The sequence below is a fragment of the Aegilops tauschii genome, chromosome 5 (assembly GCF_002575655.3).
Source record: "Aegilops tauschii subsp. strangulata cultivar AL8/78 chromosome 5, Aet v6.0, whole genome shotgun sequence".
In the NCBI taxonomy this organism is placed as follows: Eukaryota; Viridiplantae; Streptophyta; class Magnoliopsida; order Poales; family Poaceae; genus Aegilops; species Aegilops tauschii.
This window is the reverse complement of record NC_053039.3, coordinates 270,346,865-270,365,887: the sequence shown is the minus strand read 5'-3', so window position 1 is coordinate 270,365,887 and position 19,023 is coordinate 270,346,865. Positions and strand designations below refer to the sequence as shown.

Below are 19,023 nucleotides of genomic sequence, written 5' to 3'. Positions count from 1 at the left end.
GGTTCGAAGGCAGGCCGGGAAGACGGGCGCGTTAGGTTGTGCGGGCAGCGCGGTCGATCGCATGGATGTGTGGTCGATTGTGCCACACACCGGACGTGCGGGCTGTGGCTGTGTGCGCCCGGACGCCGTCGTGCGGGCGGGGTTGTCTTCATACTACACAAGGCGTGCGACACAACCCCTAAATAACATACGTGTGGCAGTTATCGTCGTCCAAAATAAAATTCAAAGAAAGTGTCTAAAGCGCGCGCTCTCAGTCCCACCCGAAGCGATTGTTGGGAGGCTCTGAAGTCCCGTGCTGTCGCCCCTAGACTATAACTGGGCCGAAGTCAACAATGAACGGGCCGACGAAGCCTGTTCTACAGCGTCATCATCATTTCGTCTAGCTTTATCACCTAAAAAAACCCACCGTCCACTCGTCTCCTTCCTCCGCCATCGTCCCCGCGGCACCATGGCCACGGCGACACCACAGCAATGCTGCCTTCCGGCCCGCGCGCGCCCTCCTCCCACCTCCACTCCCCTGCGCCTACGCTACCTCAGCAGAGCAGCCTCCTCCTTCCACTTCCCGGGCCGCCGCACGGTAACGGCAAGAAGGAGAGGAAGAGCCGCCTTAGCCTTCTCCCCCAGGTAGCAAATTAGCGCCTCTCTTGGGCGAAGAATACAATCAGGGAGCATGTGCTGTTTAAATTTCACTGGGTTCTCTGCTGTTGTATTCGTGTAGATGCACGTTGGAGACGGGTGGCCCGGCCTTTGATCCTCTAGGGCTCTACAGGGAGGACCCGTCCAGTTCTGATTATCAGCCTCCCTTCTCGACACTTTTCGGTGTCCTGTCTCCAGTGTTCGGGAGCTCCAGTGGATCCAGGAAAGAGAAGTCATCCTATGGCCGAGGAGCAGCAGGTTGCAATTCAAAGCTAATCCCTTCTCCCTCTATTATTTTTGACAAAGTATAGTCCATGATTATTTTGTCAGCGCTTTAGAAGGACGCCACCTTGCACAAATGCTTCATTACTTTAGGTGAAGTGATGTTTTTTTAGATGAAAGGCGCAAGGAACGCCCGACTTGATTAATAAAGCCAACATAGGCCACTTAGTCTTAAAATGTCTTACAACTGAAAGGAGAATAAAAGTGCCAAAATCAGAGCTTAAGAGTAAGCATTACAGAACCGCTCAAAAGACATAGCCCTACACAGATATAAAGGTGCTAGGCAGGGCTTGATGGCTTCACAGGATGTTGTTTCTGTTGATGGCGTGCAAGTGTATGATCGTGTGAAGCACCGGGCTGGCCGCGTCACTGGCCCTTCCTCTTCCCTGGAGGGCACCACTGCTGAAAGAAAAGATACCATTTGAAAATAAAATTAGCTGGATGACTTGGAAATTTCCTTTGATAGCAATTTTGTTGCAAGTGGCCCACAACGCCCAAGCTAAGGCCGCAAACGAGTGCTAGGCTAATCTACGTTGCTGGCTTCTCGTGGTGCACAGCGGAGCAAGCTGTTCAACCATGAAGTTCGGTGCCCAGTTAGCGCCAAAGCTGTCCCCGACACAGCTCCATAAGAATATATTAGGGGCACAGCGGAAAAGAATGTCGTCGACGTCTTCCGGGCTGTTGCAAAGGGCGCAGCATCCGTTGCCTGGACCTCTCTGTTTCTGAAGGTTAATTGCAGATGGCAGACGATTTAACACAGCCCGCAAAGGGAAATATGGACTTTGAGCGGAGATCTCGCTGCCCAGAGGGCCTTGGCATATCTCACCTTAGGACCTTGGTTAAGTTTGGCATATAAAGATTTTACTGAAAAGTCGCAAGACGCCTCATGATCCCAACTTATTGAATCCTTTTCGGTGGTTAAATTAGTATTAGAGCTGAATTTGTAAAGCTTCCCATGAGCCAAGCTCAGAATCATTGAGGTTACGCATAAAAGCCAGATTAATTTGGCCGGCGACAAACACATTTGCTAACTAGGATCTCAGGGTCCGACGCAATGACAAATATAGCATAGTGACGTTTGTCATCAGTCCATTTTGAAAGACAGAATTTAGTGTCCTTCTTGTTCCCGACCTCGAAGCGAGCACCCAAATTGAATATCTCTTTGTATTTTTGGATCCCATTCTAAAATTGGGAGCCCTTGGTCTTAGTAGCGAAGAGCAAAGAATCTGAAAGTACTTAGCTTTGAGGACACGAGCCCACAGGCTGTCATCGTTCTGAGCAATTTTCCAAATCCACTTACTAATCAGCGCAAGGTTCATTTTCTTGAAATTAGTAATACCTAGGCCTCCCTGGTCTTTAGGTTGTAAATGTCCGCCCATCGGACCATACGGAATTTGCGCTTGGCCGCGTCCGCTTCCCAGAAGAATCTGGCTCTAACCTTTGTCGAACTGCGCATGGACGCCACCCCCAGCAAGAAGAGGACCATCGCGAAGGTCAGGTTAGCCGATAGACATGCATTGGTAAGAGTGAGTCTCGTGCCTGAAGACATGAGTTTCCCTTGCCAAGGGTCAACTCGTGTAATAACTTTACTAATCGCCGGATCCCAATCCGACACCAACACCTGTTTATCCGAGCATGGGAGGCCAAGGTAAGAGATGGAAATCCGATTTGTGGCAGTTAAGAAGAGGGCAATTCACACACACTCTCAGCCTCATTCACACCTACCGTGCATACTTCACTTTTGGCAAAGTTTAATTTTCATCCTTGACATAGCTTCGAAGCAAATTAAAAGGATCTTGATAGTGGCCAAACTTCGTACATCGGGCTCAAAGAGAAGCATCGTGTCGTCATCGTATTGGAGATGATTCACTCCTCCTGGAATGAGGTGGGACGCCACCCCTTTGTGGTGACCAGCCTCTTTGGCTTTGGTTAGCATCGAAGAGAGCGAATCTGCAACTATATCAAATAGAAGGGGAGAGATGGGATTCCCTTGATGCAGGCCTCTCTTATTGCTTAAAAACGGGCCAACCTCTCCCCATTGATGCAAATTGCAGTATGTCCTCCCGAGACAAGCTGCATAATCCTGTGAATAAAGCCTGCTTGGAACCCTTTCCGTTGCAGAACTTCTTGAAGAAAAGACCAACTAACTCGGTCATGCACCTTTTCAAAGTCAAGTTTTAGAAGAACATCAGGGAGTTCCTTGCGCTTAAGCTCGTGAACAATTTTGTTAAGACATAGCACCCCCTCAAGGATAAAACGACCTTTAATAAAAGCCATTTGCGCACGGTCGACAATTTTAGCCGCTAATAGACCCAATCGCATCGCATGCTTTGACAACCAGTTTGAAGAGCACATTGATAAGTGCGATAGGTCGGAATTGGGATATATGGGTCTTAGGATTAAAGCTAGAATAGCAAACTTAATACGTCTGATATTGATCGTTCAAGCCCGTCACCTGTCTCAGTGACCAACGATTTGAGCATCCCCCGTTGTTTGGGGTTTTTGGCGCTTGTCCCCTTCTCAAAACATGTCCGAACATGTAAATATTCTTCTCCTTAATTAAAAGGCAGCGCTCCTGCAGGTTTGTCGGGGAAAGAAAGTAATATGCTTGTAACTGATAAACCTAATGGGCTACCCATAAAAAAAAAATCTGCCTCTTGATTACTCATCCACATTTTGTTAAAATTTTGGTTGTAGGATCTTCTTGATGAGAAATTTCTTCAACCAGTCTAAATTTTCAACTCCAATTTAGCCCAAACATATACATGATATTTAGTTACTATGAAAATTCAGTTGACATAGGGAGTGCCGAGTCGACTGCTACTATTTATGTATTAAGCAGGTATGACTGGTGGCATTGTCGTTCATATATTTGCAGCTCGGGTCCACTTCAGTTTATCCAGTTATACCTATATAATGTATTTTAATTTGATTGGAGCAGCTGCAATGGAGGACAGTACTATTGACTTTGGTGACTTCTTCAAGGGTCCTCTACCCGGGAAGTTTCTGAAGCTCCTTGGGTTTTTGGCATTGTCTCGACTTGGTGTGTATATACCTTTGGGTGGAGTGAACCAGGCAGCTTTTGCTGGTAATCTTGACCAGAACAGTCTGCTGGGCACTTTGGATTCTTTTTCTGGTGGAGGTATTGGCCGGCTTGGAATATGCTCCCTCGGCATTGTTCCGTTCATCAATGCACAGATTGTGTTTCAGCTCCTTACTCAGCTTTACCCAAAATTGCAAGAGCTTCAGAAAAAAGAAGGGGAGGCAGGTAGAAAAAAGATTCTTCAGTACACAAGATATGCATCTGTTGGTTTTGCAATTGCCCAGGTAGGTTAGAGTCTTGGATATATTTGAGCAGCTCTTGGATATCTTTTTTTGTCAAGATAATTCTTTGACTAATTAAAATTACAAGAGCAGCTGTTGGATTTTTTTATGTCAATAATTGGTTCTGAAGCATCGGTACCTCAAGGTTTCCATGGTACCAAAGGGGATACCTTGTGTGTATGACTTACTTTTGTCGGGACGGAAGAAAAGCTTTGTAATGTTGTGCGATCAGTGATCACATGCTATATTAACTGACTATCTACTTAACAGCATACCATGTTAAACAGTTAGAATTATGTCAAACATGCCACACAATTTGACCACATAACTTGCAATATCAAGGTAATATGACACTTCCGTTTTTGTAAACTTATACTCCCTCCATTCCACAGTACATGACTTCCATTTGTCAAAATATAGATGTATCTAGACATGTTTTAGTATATAGGTACATCCATTTTTGGATGAATAAAAGTCAAGTATTTTGGAACGGAGGGAGTACCTTCTATGTACACCGATGATTTATCTTTGACATGGCAAAGAAACTCAAAATACAACAAACTTATTCCTGATGCCAAATCATGTGCTTTGCGGTCATAAACAATGAAAAAAAGTCCTAGTATTACTCAGTTGAGTCCGTCTGATGCTTCTGTTGTCAGACATTTTTTGGAGAATGATATACTGCTGTGGGTACATTTCATTCTAGTACGAGCTTTACACATTATTAGTTATGAAGGTATTATTTTTATTTTTAATGTAAGTTCTGATTGCTCTATTTATCTTCCCATCCGCTTCAAATTTAATTTCTGTACCTTTTGCTAGGCTATCGGGCAAGTTCTTTTTCTTCGTCCTTATGTTAATGACTTCAGCACAGAATGGGTACTAACATCTGTGACTCTATTGACGCTTGGATCGGTGTTCACAACTTTCCTTGGTGAAACAATATCTGAGTTGAAACTCGGGAATGGAACATCTCTTCTTATCTTTACAAGTATAATATCGTATTTGCCTGCATCATTTGGAAGGACAGTTGCAGAGGGATTTCAAGCAGGCAATTATGTTGGACTTCTCACAATCATATTGTCATTCTTTTTCTTGGTTCTTGGGATTGTCTATGTCCAGGTGAGAAAATATACTTTGCTTTTCAAGATAAATATAAATTTGTCAGCATATGATTTGCTTAATTCACATCATTTCTATGGTTTCAGGAAGCTGAGAGAAAAATACCACTGAACTATGCTTCTCGATACGGCAGTCGAACTGGAGGACCCCAACGTTCTGCATATCTACCTTTTAAGGTTCGTAATGTTTCCATATGGTTTCACTTAATTTCTGCCTCTCCACATGTTGGCCGTTGATCGATTTTAGGTTTTGAGATCCGTTAACACATACAGAACACAAATAAGCTGGGGCAGTAATTATAGTTAGAGAGTAGCCAATTGTTTCAAGACTTATTTTGATTATACTGAAAATAACTCAATCTCTTCATACTATCTCGAGATGTGCATGGTTTTTTGGAGTGCAAACAAGCGTTTGCACATCTTTTCATGAAGTGGAGAAGCAACACCATAATTACAGAGTTCAGAAATCCAGTATGTTCACCCATATGCAGAACAACATTTTTCAGCACAAGGACACTTAAGTCGAGGACAGCAGTGGACAAAGAACTCCCTGGGCGGGAGCACGCGCGGCACTGTAGATACTAATCGAGTCCCCGGCGAGGCCGGCAAGCATGTTCCCCGACTCAGCAGCAGCGCCGACCACCACCGGCGCCACCAACGTGAAGATGATGGCAGCGAGAGTGGTGGTGTCTGCTCCATGCGGGACCGGGCGAGGAGTGAGTGCAAGCGGCATCTTTTACCGAGGGGGAAGGGGAGATGGCCAGGGCCGATTTCTCTGTAAATCCACCGGCGGATAGGGACAATGACATATACTCTTTCGATTTTTGGCTCAGAATCTCAGGAAGCTGGGGTTGCCTCACTTCTGGCCATACACATGAATTGGGAGCAGTTGGCTGGGGAATCGATGGGCCAAAGCCCAGTTTTTTTTCGAATATGCATTAAGAAAGGAGAAGGGGAGCCTTGGCGCAGGGGTAAAGCTGTTGCCTTGTGACCATGAGGTCATGGGTTCGAGTCCTGGAAACGCCTCTTGCAGAAATGCAGGGAAAGGCTGCGTACAAAAGACCCAAAGTGGTCGGACCCTTCCCCCGACCTTGCGCAAGCTGGAGCTACGTGCACCGGGCTGCCTTTTTAATAAAAAAGCAGAACATACAAACGCCAAAGAGGGCATGACCCATACAACACCACAGAGGCACAACCCGACATAATCAGCTGGGGAATCTGAAAAGAACTGGCCCTTAGCCTCCTGGCTCCTCACCACTTCAGCTGCCTACTGCTCTCATCACCCTCATAAAACATTGATGTCTTGCCACCTCTCACTCAGAAGACTGCTTAGGGTTTTCATTCCACTTGTCTCAGCATTTCAGTCTGGGCAACTGGCCTTGCTCCTGAGCCAGACCAGTTCAAAGTGGTGGCTTAATCTGAATGTGCCAGTGGGTTGCAGTCAGCCCAACTGCCCTCCAAACATGAGCGCGTGACCCTGATGCTGTTTTCTTCCTCCACTGCCTTGTGCAAATCACGCAATTTCTTCCTTTGAATGAAAAGCTCACAGATGTCCTGTGTATTCTTCAAAAAGAGTAAATAACATAATTCACTGTACTCTGGCAAAGCAATGCCCTGAGGTCCTTGGAGTCATACAGACTCCTGACCTTCCTAGGCACTGGATCTGCCCCTGGGTACGGAAGATTCAGCATGTATTATTCTCAATCATGCTGTAGTGTGTAGCATTACCTCCAATTTTTTTTGTTTGCCAGTAGTGGTTTTGCCTCTATTTACATCCCATTTTGTATTGCATAATGTGTTTATGTCACCAAAACATTGGGCTTCTCTCCTTTGTGCCATTTGACTGGTTGAATGCTGGAAACGTACCACTTAGCCCCTCCTTTTGATCCCTCCTCTTTGTTTTCTCCGTATTTTCCTTTTGTTCCCTGTCACAAACCTGATCCTTTACTCTTCAGACACATCACCAGTGACCATGTGAGACGTCACCCTTGTAACCTTTCCGAGAAGAACATATTAGGTGCTCCCAGACTTGGGGATACTTCCCTCAGTCCCTGACCACACCATCTCTTCCTTGCCCTCATGTAGGCATGGCGTGGAGTTCAGCGATGGTGGTGTGTGCGGTTGCTAGTTTCTTGGTTCTTTTCACCACGAATCAAACAAACCAACCCCGTAATGGAACCTATTGAGGGAACTAATGAATGAATCTTCTTTTCCATCAGAACATTGTGATTGTTTCAATCCCCTTCCATTTTCCCCACTCGGGGGGAGGGGGGCAGATAGTAAGGCAGTGGTAAGACCATTTTGGTCTTCTAGTGAAAAACTTATAAGAGCAACACTTTTTGGGTAAGAAGTCAAAATTATACAGTAAGAGGGGCAGATCCATAAAGAGGAAGTTCCAGTTTCATACACAATCTTTCTCTTAAAGTGTTTGTTAGAATTTCAATATTTTTAGTTGCTTAGTGTTAGTTTTTTCTACAAGATTTTATGTTATCTGAGAGTACAAATTAAAAATCTCAAACCATTTTCTAGATGTCACACGCATAAGAGTAAAAAAGAACACCAGAGGGGGAGGCACCCCCTGGGTTTTAATCAAAGAAGAAGCAAGGAACTTGGTTGCAATATTCACTCCTGTGGGTAGTCGTACTTGGCTGGCTTGGAGCAGCAGACAATCACTAGTGCTTAGTTCACTAGATCTCACAAGCATGAAGCATGGTGTGAGGAATTCACTCATTTATTCATTTATATGAACCGATAAAGATTTGGAGCATCTTGGACTGCCAAAAATGTATTCTGTTCTTCATTCGCAAATGAATAAGATCAAACTGCTAATACTCACAATTGTGCTAACATTGTTCTGTCTTTCAGCCTCACAGTGTTCCTGTTTTTAAATTATTTTGTAACCTACCTTTCAATCCATTACGAGCAGGTCAATAGTTCCGGTGTCATGCCTATCATATTTTCTACGTCTTCGTTGGCTTTACCTGCTACTTTGGCACGTTTCACTGGCTTAGATTTTCTTAAAAAGGCTGCCATAGCCCTAACTCCAGGAGGTAAACTGAATATTTCTAGTTTATTTAATTTTTTTTATTCTCAGGAGAACCAAGATGCCATAAAGCACCTATTGTTTACAATAATCTCATTCTGTTAACTGTGCTGCAGGTTCTTTTTATCTTCCAACTAATGTATTGCTTATAGCCTTTTTCAATTACTATTACACTTTTCTTCAATTGGATCCTGATGAACTTAGTGAGCAATTGAAGCGAACAGGTGCGTCAATACCGCTTGTGCGGCCAGGAAAAAATACAGCTGCCTTTATTAAAACAGTGAGTTGTTTCTCTTCCATCAGAAAGGATGCATTTTTTGTCTAAATTTTGGAGTATTGCATGACTATGTACTTCATTTGCTCATTATTGCAACATGGTAGCTTTTCATTAGGCTAACTGCATAACCGATTATTAAACATTTGGCAAGGTAGTATCCCATATAGCTCAGCTGTAAACCTTTTAAAAGGCACTAGTATCTACTCAATTTTTTCCTCCCAAGTGTTCTCAACCTCGGAATCAGATCACTGCTTTCTCTTCCTCCAGGTGGTTGTCTCATGGGAAGTTAAGTGAGATTCCACTTTGAGTTTTTATTCCAAAGAAACATGGTTTCCTTAGCGGTGGTTGAGGTCAGGGGGACTTCTCTGAATGAATGTTTAAATCTGAATTTTTAAATTGGGAGCATGGAAGGGTTGGTATCACCTGATACTTTACCTGATACCATCTCCAGAAAACCATTTCCCTATATATATACCCTTTGCATTTTCCCCGTTCTATAAGGGGCTTCCTGCATATTGTACTGCACCTGCACCTGCACCTGTACGTGTATATGTACTGGCCTATGGCCACCTGGGAATACAAGTTGCTTTTTCCCTAACAGGACGGGCGGTGGCGAGGTAGTGCTGTCAGATCCATTGATTGCAACAAGAAAAAGCTTCCACTAGGTTCTTCAATTAAATAGCTAATCACCGCCTCCAGAAAATCTGATACCACCCCTCAATGATGGTTATCGCAGGGTCATTGAGCACGTGGAGAAGGCACCGCTACTCATTGAGTACCACTGTACCAGGGTGGGTTGCTTGGTGTTGATCTGGACTGTGAGCAGTCAACCTGAACTTTATTGTGCTGCAGTGCAGCAACCTACAACACCTTGTGGTACCTTTGTCTGAGGAGGTCATGCCCCATGTGGCAATTATGTATATGCCGGATGGCCGAGCTCCTGGACAGATGGCTTCTCGGGATGATTTTTCAAAGTGGTTTGGTCCATCATCAATGCAGACATTCTCAAGGTCCTTGCACCTCATCAACAAGGCGCTCATCACTCTCGTGCCAAAGAAGGTGGATGCTCAAGAAGTTAAGGGCTTCTAGTCTATTATCCTTTTCAGGTCGCCAAGTTCTCTAAACTTGTCTTCGTGGTTCATGTGAAACAAAGCACATTCATCAAGGTGCATTGTGTCCAGGACAAATTCTTCTATATACAATCCGCTGCTAAGGCATTACACGTGATGAAGCTGCCAACGTTGCTACTTAAGGTGGCAAGCTTTGATACAGTGTTGTGGCCCTTTCTCTTCACCTTGCTCCTATTTGGGGTTTCGGCAACATTGGAGGAAACTGGATCGCTAGTCTCTGGGCTCTTGCGCATCATCCTCAACGGTGTCTCGGGGCAAAAAATACGGCATGGTCGAGGCTTGAGGCAAGGAGATCTGCTCTCTCTAATTCTTTTATCCTCATGGTGAAGGCTCAACAACCTCTTCTGCAAGATGGATGACCTCGAGCTGTTAATTGGTCATGTCAACATTCAATATTGATGATGTGGTGATGTTTTCGTCCCCCCATAAGAAGGATTTGGACAAGGTCAATGCTCTCCTGAACTTTGGGTGGGATTTCGGGGCTGCACACGGATGTCAGGTGTAAAGCTTCATACACTAGCCAACGCAACCAAAAGTCCGAACTGATGGAAAGGGCTGAGGGGTAACAACAATTTTTGGATAAATTACGAAAGCCAAGACGTGAACTCAAGACCATAGGCTCTGATATCATGTCAAGCTTCATGCACTAGTCAACTCAACCAAAAGTTTGAACTGATGGAAAGGGCTAGGCAATCCACATATACACTTCAACACCCCCTCTCACGTGTGACGCGGGAAGTCAACACGTGAATACTCAGAGGTATGGCTAAAGAGGCCTATACGTGGACACAGAGGGGGTAACAACAATTTTTTGATAAATTGCAAAAGTCAGTACTTCAACTCAAGACCTTAGGCTCTGATACCATGTCAAGCTTCATCACTAGCCAACGCAGACAAAAGTTCGAACTGATGGAAAGGGCTTGGCAATCGGCAATCCATATATACACTTCAACATGAGGAAGTGTGCCGTCACTCCCATCTTTTGCCGTGAGGATGAGATCCAACTTTCCTTGTCAGGGGTCCCTTGTGCCGTCAAGCATTTCCAGCTAGGGTGGTCCTTGATTTGCTTTTCTCAATCATGAGGCCGCGCAAGCAAAACTTGCAGTCCCTACTTGACAAGGTGGTAGCTATACCGCCATAAGCTTGAAAGCTAGAATGTTCACAGGAGGGCGGTCGGCTGGTGCTCGCCAAGACGGTACTGTCTTCCATATCCATTTACATATGCTGTCACTTGTGATACCGTCATGGCTGATCAAATCGAACGATAAGTGCCATAGAGCCTTCATTTGGCGGGGTATGGAGGAGATCAAGTGCCATAGCGTCCTCAAGGCTCGTGATATATTCCCAACCCATCCAGAATCTGGGTCGGCCTCCCAATGCAGCGTGAGAAGACAGTCAGGAGATATTTCATGTTGCCTCCATGTTTGTAGTTGACAATGGGTCGCTGACCTTTTTTGGATGGAACACTGGATTGATGCATTCCGATAAAATCCATTGTCCCGTCCCTTTGGGTAGCAACCAAGACTCGTGCCACCAAAACTGTTGCCAGGCCTGCAGGATAAATCTTGGGGCAGTGACATCTCATGCATGCTTACCATGCCAATCTTGGCGGAATACCCGATGCTCTGGAGCCAGGTCAGCCACACCACCCTTATTGCCAGCAAGGAGGATGTGATTCTATGGCGTTTCACTCCCGGCCTATGTCGGCATATTGTGCTGCTTTCTTGGGACCAACGTGTTTCTATACCACAAAATCCTTTGGTAAGCCAAGGCACCATTGAAGTGTCGGCTTTTCTGTGGTTTGACCTACCACACTGTTGCTAGACGATAGATAAATTGGAAAGCACCATCTCCCTAGTCACACAACCTGCCCTTTTTGTTCCCTTGAGCAGGAGACAGTAAAGCACCTCTTCATGAGGTACATGTGGTCCAAAAAGCTTTGGGGCCTCTCCATTTGACCGGGCATGCTTCTAGGACGCCTATGGCGAATGCCTCCTGAGGGACTGTTGGACAACGAAGCACAAGTGTATCGCAAGAGAAGAGAAAGGACTTAAACTCGATGGTTGCTTTCGCAGTATGGTCTTTTTGGTGTGAGAGCAACAAACTAATCTTCCAGGTGATGAGCAATGATCTGATTGTTGTGTGGACAGTATCAAGGCAGAGGCTCAACATTGGCGCCGCACCTTCCACCATTAGTTGTGTGAGCAGCTTTGAGGCCTGGGTTTATTTCAGCTTGTTCTGTGGTTGCTAGGTCTGTTGTATGAACAGTTAGGACATTTGGGCTTATGTTGTTTCCCAGAACTCTTGTGCTTGTGTTGCTTGAAAATATATGCAAATGCTTGCTTGCAAATTTTGTAGAAAATCAGTATTAGACACTAATTGGCTTGTCTGCTCTTTAGTTTTTTGTGAAGCTCACCTGCTCCTCTCTGTTAGGAAATATGCAACTTGTATTTCCTGGGGGCCAAAGGCCGGTATATATATACATGTACAGGTGGTAACTAGTCAGGTAACCCCTCATACAACAGAGAAAATACATAGGCTATACATGAAACATAATATAACTCTAACACCCCCTCAAACTCGGGGTAGATCCACAACACTGAGTTTGGAGAGATAAAACCCTTGTTGTGGTCTAGTTTGGGCCTTTGGAAAGAAATCCGCCAAATGTAACTCGGAAGGCACATGCTGAAGAGCAATAACCTGGTCCTACACACCAACGTGCACAATGGAAGCATCAACACCAATATGCTTGGTGAGCTCATGCTTGACAGGGTCACGCATGCAATACTGATATCACCCGTACTATCAAACAATAGTGTAGTAGGTGTAGTAACAAACACACCAAACTCTTGAAGTAACCATCATAACCAAGTCACCTCTGCCGTCGAAAGAGCTATAGCTCACAACTCAGCCTTTGGACCTGAACGGGAAACTGCAGCCATAACCAAGTCACCTCTGCCGTCCAAAGAGCCATAGCTCACAACCAGCCTCTGCACTACAATGGGAAACTATAATCTGTTCTTCGTCTTCCAAGCAATGAGCCACTAAGAAAAACACAGTAAGCAGAAAGTGAACGGTGATCCGAGAGATCACTAGCACGAGTAGCATCCGAATTGGTCTGAAGTTGTAACGAACTAGAGTGGGGAAAGAAAAGACAGTGAGAAATCGTGCCACGAAGATATCGTAGAACACAAAGGTGCTAGTCGAACAGAAACAAACTAACTCAAAATATGGACAAGATAGATATCCAGATGAGTGACAAATAATAGACAAGTCTCCCAACAAGATGACAATAACGCGTTGGATCAGACAAGGGATCACCATTAGAAGCACAGAGGTGAACATTGAGCTCCATGGGAGTCTCAACAATGCGCTCATCAGTAAGAGCAGCACGAGCAAGAAGATCTTGGATATACTTTTCTTAGGAAATAAAGAAGCCACTAGAGCTAGAGAAAACCTCAATCCCAAGAAAGTAGCGAAGAGGACCAAGATTAGACATAAGAAACTGCTTACTAAGACGTGCCTTAACAAAGGCAATGTACTCAGGGTCGTCGCAAGTGTTGATCATGTCATCAACATATAGAAGAAGAGTCCGACCATGAGGAGAAAGGACGCAGGATCATGAGCACTTGCCGAAAAACTAGTGACATTCACCATAGAGGCGAAACGCTCAAACCAGGCACGAGGGGCTTGCTTAAGGCCATAGAGAGAGCAATGAAGATGGCATACTATGCCATCAGGAACAGAATACCTGTTAAGTTTCATGCACTAGCCAACGCAACCAAAAGTCCGAACTGATGGAAAGGGCTAGTGCAATCCACATATACTGTAACACCCCCTCTCACGTGTGACGGGGAAGACAAGTCAACAGGTGCAACCGGAAGAGAGCGATGACGCGCGAAACTCACGTATGACTCAAGAGGCCTCTACGTGGACACGAAGGGGGCTACCAGCAATTTTTAATAAACTGTGAAAGCCAGGACTTGAACTCAAGATTGTAGCTCCGATACCATGTTAAGCTTCATGCACTAGCAAACGCAACCAAAAGTCCGAACTTATTGAAAGGGCTAGGTAATCCACATATACATGTCAACACCCCCTCTCACGTGTGACGTGGAAAGTCAACACATGGATAGACTCAGAGGTATGGCTCAAGAGGCCTATACGTGGACACAAAGGGGGGAACAACATGTTTTAGATAAATTGCGAAAGCCAGGACTTGAACTCAACTACTCAAGACCTGAGCTCTGATACCATGTTAACCTTCATGCACTACCCAACGCAACCAAAAGTCTGAACTGATAGAAAGGGCTAGTGCAATCCACATATACACTTCAACACCCCCTCTCACGTGTGACGCGGAGAGTCAACACGTGGATAGACTTAGAGGTATGGCTCAAGAGGACTATACGTGGCCAAAGGGGGGCAGCAACAATTTTTGGATGAACTGCGAAAGCCAGGACTTGAACTCAAGACCTTAGGCTCTGATACCATGTTAAGCTTCATGCACTAGCCAACGCAACCAAAAGTCTGAACTGATGGAAAGGCTAGGCAATCCACATATATACTTCAACACCCCCTCTCGCGTGTGACGCGGAAGTCAACATGTGGATAGACTCAAGAGGTATGGCTCAAGAGGCCTATACGTGGACACAAAGGGGGGGCAACAACAATTTTTAGATAAATTGCGAAAGCCATGACTTGAACTCAAGACCTTAGCTCCGATACCATGTTAAGCTTCATGCACTAGCCAACGCAACCAAAAGTCCGAACTGATGGAAAGGCTAGGCAATCCGCATATAGACTTCAACAATACCGAGGTGGTGGCTTCATGTAAACCTCCTCATGTAACTCACCATTAAGAAAGGCATTCTTGATATAAAGCTGAGGTTCAAAACCAATGGCGAACAGAGGCCACAACCAGAAGTGTGCGAACAATGGTCATATGGGTCACAGGAGCAAAAGTCTCATCGTAATTACGACTATGCTCCTGCTGAAAACCATGAGCCACAAAACGAGCTTGGTAGCGCTCAAGAGAACCATCAGAGTGAGTCTTTACCTTGTATACCCACTTACAAGTGATGGGACAAACATGGGGAGGAAAAGAAACAAGATCCCACACGTCGGTGCGCTCAAGAGCAGCAATTTCTCTGCCATCGCAATCTCCATTCGGGGTGAACAACACCATCACGATAAGAACTCGGCTCAAGAACAATAGCGCCAGTGCGTGGAAAACCAAGGTGGTCAACAGAAGGAAGTGGACTAGCACGTAAGCCATAAGTAGGCTAAGACAAGGAAGATGGCACATTAAATGTACCTGAATCCAGAACCCACAAGGATGTGCCTGAATGTGTAGATGGTGGTCGCTCAATGCTAGAAGCATCAATCATAGAATCTGAACCTGCAGCACCCATGGAAGGAAAACCTGAAGTGGCAAGCATACGCTTAGTCGCACAATATCCTGCTCAGTCAAGGAGACAGCCGCGGGTGTCGGAGTAGAAGCATGAGTCCCAGAAGAAGATGTGCGCCCCTTGCTGCGCATGTGCCGCTTCTTCATGAAGCAATCAGACTCCGGATGACTATCCTTGTTGTAGTAGCCACAATGACTACAAGAGCGACCCTCACTACCAGGAGTAGTGGGAAGGAGCAACGGAGCACTAGAGCGGGAAAGAGCCAGTGCAGCAGACGTTGTAGCAGCGGGCACAGAGCGAACCTCAAAAGTAAACCAGCACCACGTAGGTGAGTCTCCTCAGCATGAATCTCAAAAAACGCCTCCATATGAGAAATACGGTCACGAGCAAACAATTGAGCGCGCTGCGGCTCAAACTCCTAACGGAGCCGAGACAGGAACTCATAGAGGCGATGAAACTCCAAGTCTGACCGCACAGTGTGGCAACACTAGCAAAAACCACAACCAGCAGTGTGAAGAGAGTCAAGCTGGCACCACATTGCAGAACCCTATGTGTAGAACTCATCAACAGTGGAGTCGCCCTGCTGGAGAGCATGCTCCTGGTGAAACACAAACATGTATAAGGCATCACCAGAGGCTGATATCGCTGGCCAAGACGGGTCCACATCTCAAAGACGGTAGTGAGGCCCATAAACTTAGTGGTAAGCTGAGGCAGACTGGAAGTGAGAACAGCCGCAGCACGAGCATCATCATCAAACCACTGAGTTTAAGCAAACATAGCCTCATGGTAAATAGGAAGAGCCTCCTCATAGGCCAAGACCTGCTGGGCATAAGCACGAATTGCAGCATCATCAACAACTTTAGCCGCATCCTTAGCAGCCAGAGAAGCATCTGCGGCAAGAGTCGGTGGCATCTACGGGGTAGGAGCCATAGGAGGAACCGGGTGTGGCGGACAAGGGATCTCACCGGAAAGAATGCCCTAGAGACGAATGCCACACATGAAGGCAATGAACTCGGTGTAGTTGGTACCATACAAAATCACTGCGCAACGAGGACTGGACATAGCCCGACGACGAAGACAACCAACCGAACCAGCCCCGAGGCCGTCAGTTTGATTCAATCGACGACGCAGCCGACGGGGCCGTTGAGCTGCAGGGTGGACCGGAGCAGATTAGGAGCCTCCGATTGCTGGGCGCGGGAGGCCATGGAGCATCACGGCTCAGATTGGTCACTGTTGTGGCCTGATCCAGTGGGAGCTTTGACCTGCAGGGCTGGGCGATGCGGCTGCAGGCTGCAGGGCCGGGGCGGCATATCGGGAGCCGCTCCTGGAGCCGGCGCGGAAGATAGTGGTGGCAGAAGGGAGTTTGACGCGGTGGAGACCTGTAGACAGGCGGGATCCAGTGGGCGGCGAGGTGAGTTGACTTGCAGGCAGGCGGTTGCTCCTGTGCGGGCCGGGAGAATGCAGATCAGGCAGATTGGGAGGCAAGCAGCGGATCGGAGAGCAGCAGCAACCGGAAGGAGACGGTGGCGCGGGGAGGAGGGAGCAGCGATGGCCAAAAAAACAACGGCGGCGACGCGGGATTAGACCTTAGCATGAGTTGCGCGTGCGAAGAAATAACCTAGGGCTCCAATACCATGTTAGGAAATATGCAACTTGTACTCCTGGGGTTGTACTCCCGGGGGCCCAAAGGCCAGGAAACCCCTCATACAACGAGGAAATTACACAGACTATACATGGAACATAATATAACTCTTAACACTCTCTTTCTGGTGATTTACTTTATTTATTTTCCTTTTACAGAAGAAATTTGTGATTTATTTGTTCACTTGCATAATCAATTGGAGATACAGTTTGATAGTTGAAACTCGGACTAACCAACAAAAGTTCCATGTCCTATTCATATTGGCCGGTCAAATGCTAGTCTTGCTAGTGGTATGGGTCACTGTATAATCGTCTGATGCAGAACATAACATAGGATGATAAATGCTACACCTTTTACAATTGGCACTTTTTTCCTTTTATTAGATTCTTCATAAATTTACTATTCCACTGCATATGTTATACTAATTTGTATGACGCAGTTGTGCGTTTTCAGACAACTGGGCAATATTTCTCACTTTCAGTAGGAAATCATACCACTTTTAGTTTGGAGATCAGTGGTGACCTTACTCCTGAAATGTTCCCTGTCAGTATGCCACAAGTACTTCCATTTGATGTTGAAATGTCTAGGTCCCTTGTTTCAGATAACTAGTCATGTATGCATGTGAGAAAGCATGTTGCACTTCAGCCATGCATGAATTTTGGACAAATAGACTTAGAAGTACCACATCCAATAAGAAACAATCAACAGAACTGAAGCACATCTAATTTTGTCCATGGTATCTCAGCAATATCTCACACTAAAAATAATTTTATCTAATTGCAGGTTCTTAGTCGTATCTCTGTCCTAGGATCTGCCTTTCTCGCTGTACTAGCTGCTGGACCATCTGTGGTTGAACAAATCTCTCACTTGACAGCATTTCGGGGATTTGCTGGTACATCAGTGCTTATCCTTGTTGGATGTGCAACCGACACGGCTCGGAAAGTTCAGACAGAAATAATTTCTCAGAAATATAAGGACATCGAGTTCTATGATGTCAAAAGTTCTGACAAATGATTATCTTCTGAACGTGTACTTAAATATAATCTCGTATAAATGATTGTTGTGTCATTTGGTAGTATTTCATTATTCTTTTCCTTTTTCTCTTCTGTGTATATCAGTTATATATCTTCTAGAGGACCAGAGTTCGGAAAGCATCAGTATGTAAAAGATACCCTATAGCTGTGGAAGCTTTACAGCTGATGGATATTTCTGTTGTGGAGTGATCTGATGTGATCTCTGTACCCTGGAGAAAGGGATTTTAAACTTTATCTATATTGCTTCTTAAAATTTTAGAACTAAAGTATTGGCGAGTGTTCAACATGTCCGTAGAGAGACTGAGAAACAGAGATAATATAACGTTCTTCAAGCCAACTCAATTATTTATCTTTTCATGCATATATATGCTACACTATTGCAACTCCATATTAACTGGCATGCCAGTTTCTGCATATGCGACTATTTTGTTGTCACCCTGTTTATGTGGATAGCTCTATTTCTATTATTTGATTTTTTTATCTTGATGCTTTTTTTTCAATTATCTTACCCTTTTTGACACAAGCAAACCTTGTCTAGCTAGATACATTTCACTCATCGTCGTATGTGTGGAGTTACCTCACATTCAGTAAGACTCATCTTGTCTGTAACATACTCCCTCCGTTCCTAAATATGTGAGATTTTGAATGGACTACCACATACGGATGTATATAGACATATTTTAGAGTGTAGATTCACTTATTTTGCTCTGTATATAGTCACTTATTGAAATATCTAGAAAGACTTATATTTAGGAACGGAGGGAGTAGATACTAATGCATGTACCGGTAATATTAGAACCAACTTAAACATGGGAGTACTATTTATGAATCAAATTATTAATATCTGAGATACAATAATCATACAGAAGCTAAAATCACCATCTGATTTTTGAGACATTATAAGATCACCCATTATTTACCTAGCAGGTTTAGTACTTACGTCATTTGATGATATGAATGCATAATATATGGGGAAAACTTGTGTGAGATCTCACGTTAGGTGCGATCAATGGGATCAATTTTTAAAAAAAAATCTACACGTTTAAACATTCTCAAAAAATTTATAAACACACATGAATGGTTGATGTTCAACCTTAAAAATTTGCCATTTTGACGGCTCAGA

General features: G+C 45.0%; 1 protein-coding gene across 1 annotated transcript; it reads left to right on the top strand.

Moving 5' to 3' along the window:
• Positions 1-319: 319 nt before the first annotated feature.
• LOC109770287 (preprotein translocase subunit SECY, chloroplastic) lies at positions 320-18,166 on the top strand. The gene is made up of 8 exons (XM_020328994.4): positions 320-624; positions 719-894; positions 3,860-4,245; positions 5,065-5,364; positions 5,451-5,540; positions 8,290-8,413; positions 8,523-8,686; positions 17,650-18,166. Exons 1-8 carry the CDS (start codon positions 449-451, stop codon positions 17,878-17,880), a joined length of 1,647 nt encoding a protein of 548 aa, XP_020184583.1. The 5' UTR covers positions 320-448; the 3' UTR covers positions 17,881-18,166.
• Positions 18,167-19,023: the final 857 nt, after the last annotated feature.

Excerpts from the sequence above, each read along its gene's own strand:
- LOC109770287 (XM_020328994.4), top strand. The coding sequence starts at position 449 with ATGGCCACGGCGACACCACAGCAATGCTGCCTTCCGGCCCGCGCGCGC. Across the intron at positions 895-3,859 it reads CTATGGCCGAGGAGCAGCAG|CTGCAATGGAGGACAGTACT; the intron begins GTTGCAATTCAA and ends TGATTGGAGCAG. Across the intron at positions 8,687-17,649 it reads CAGCTGCCTTTATTAAAACA|GTTCTTAGTCGTATCTCTGT; the intron begins GTGAGTTGTTTC and ends ATCTAATTGCAG.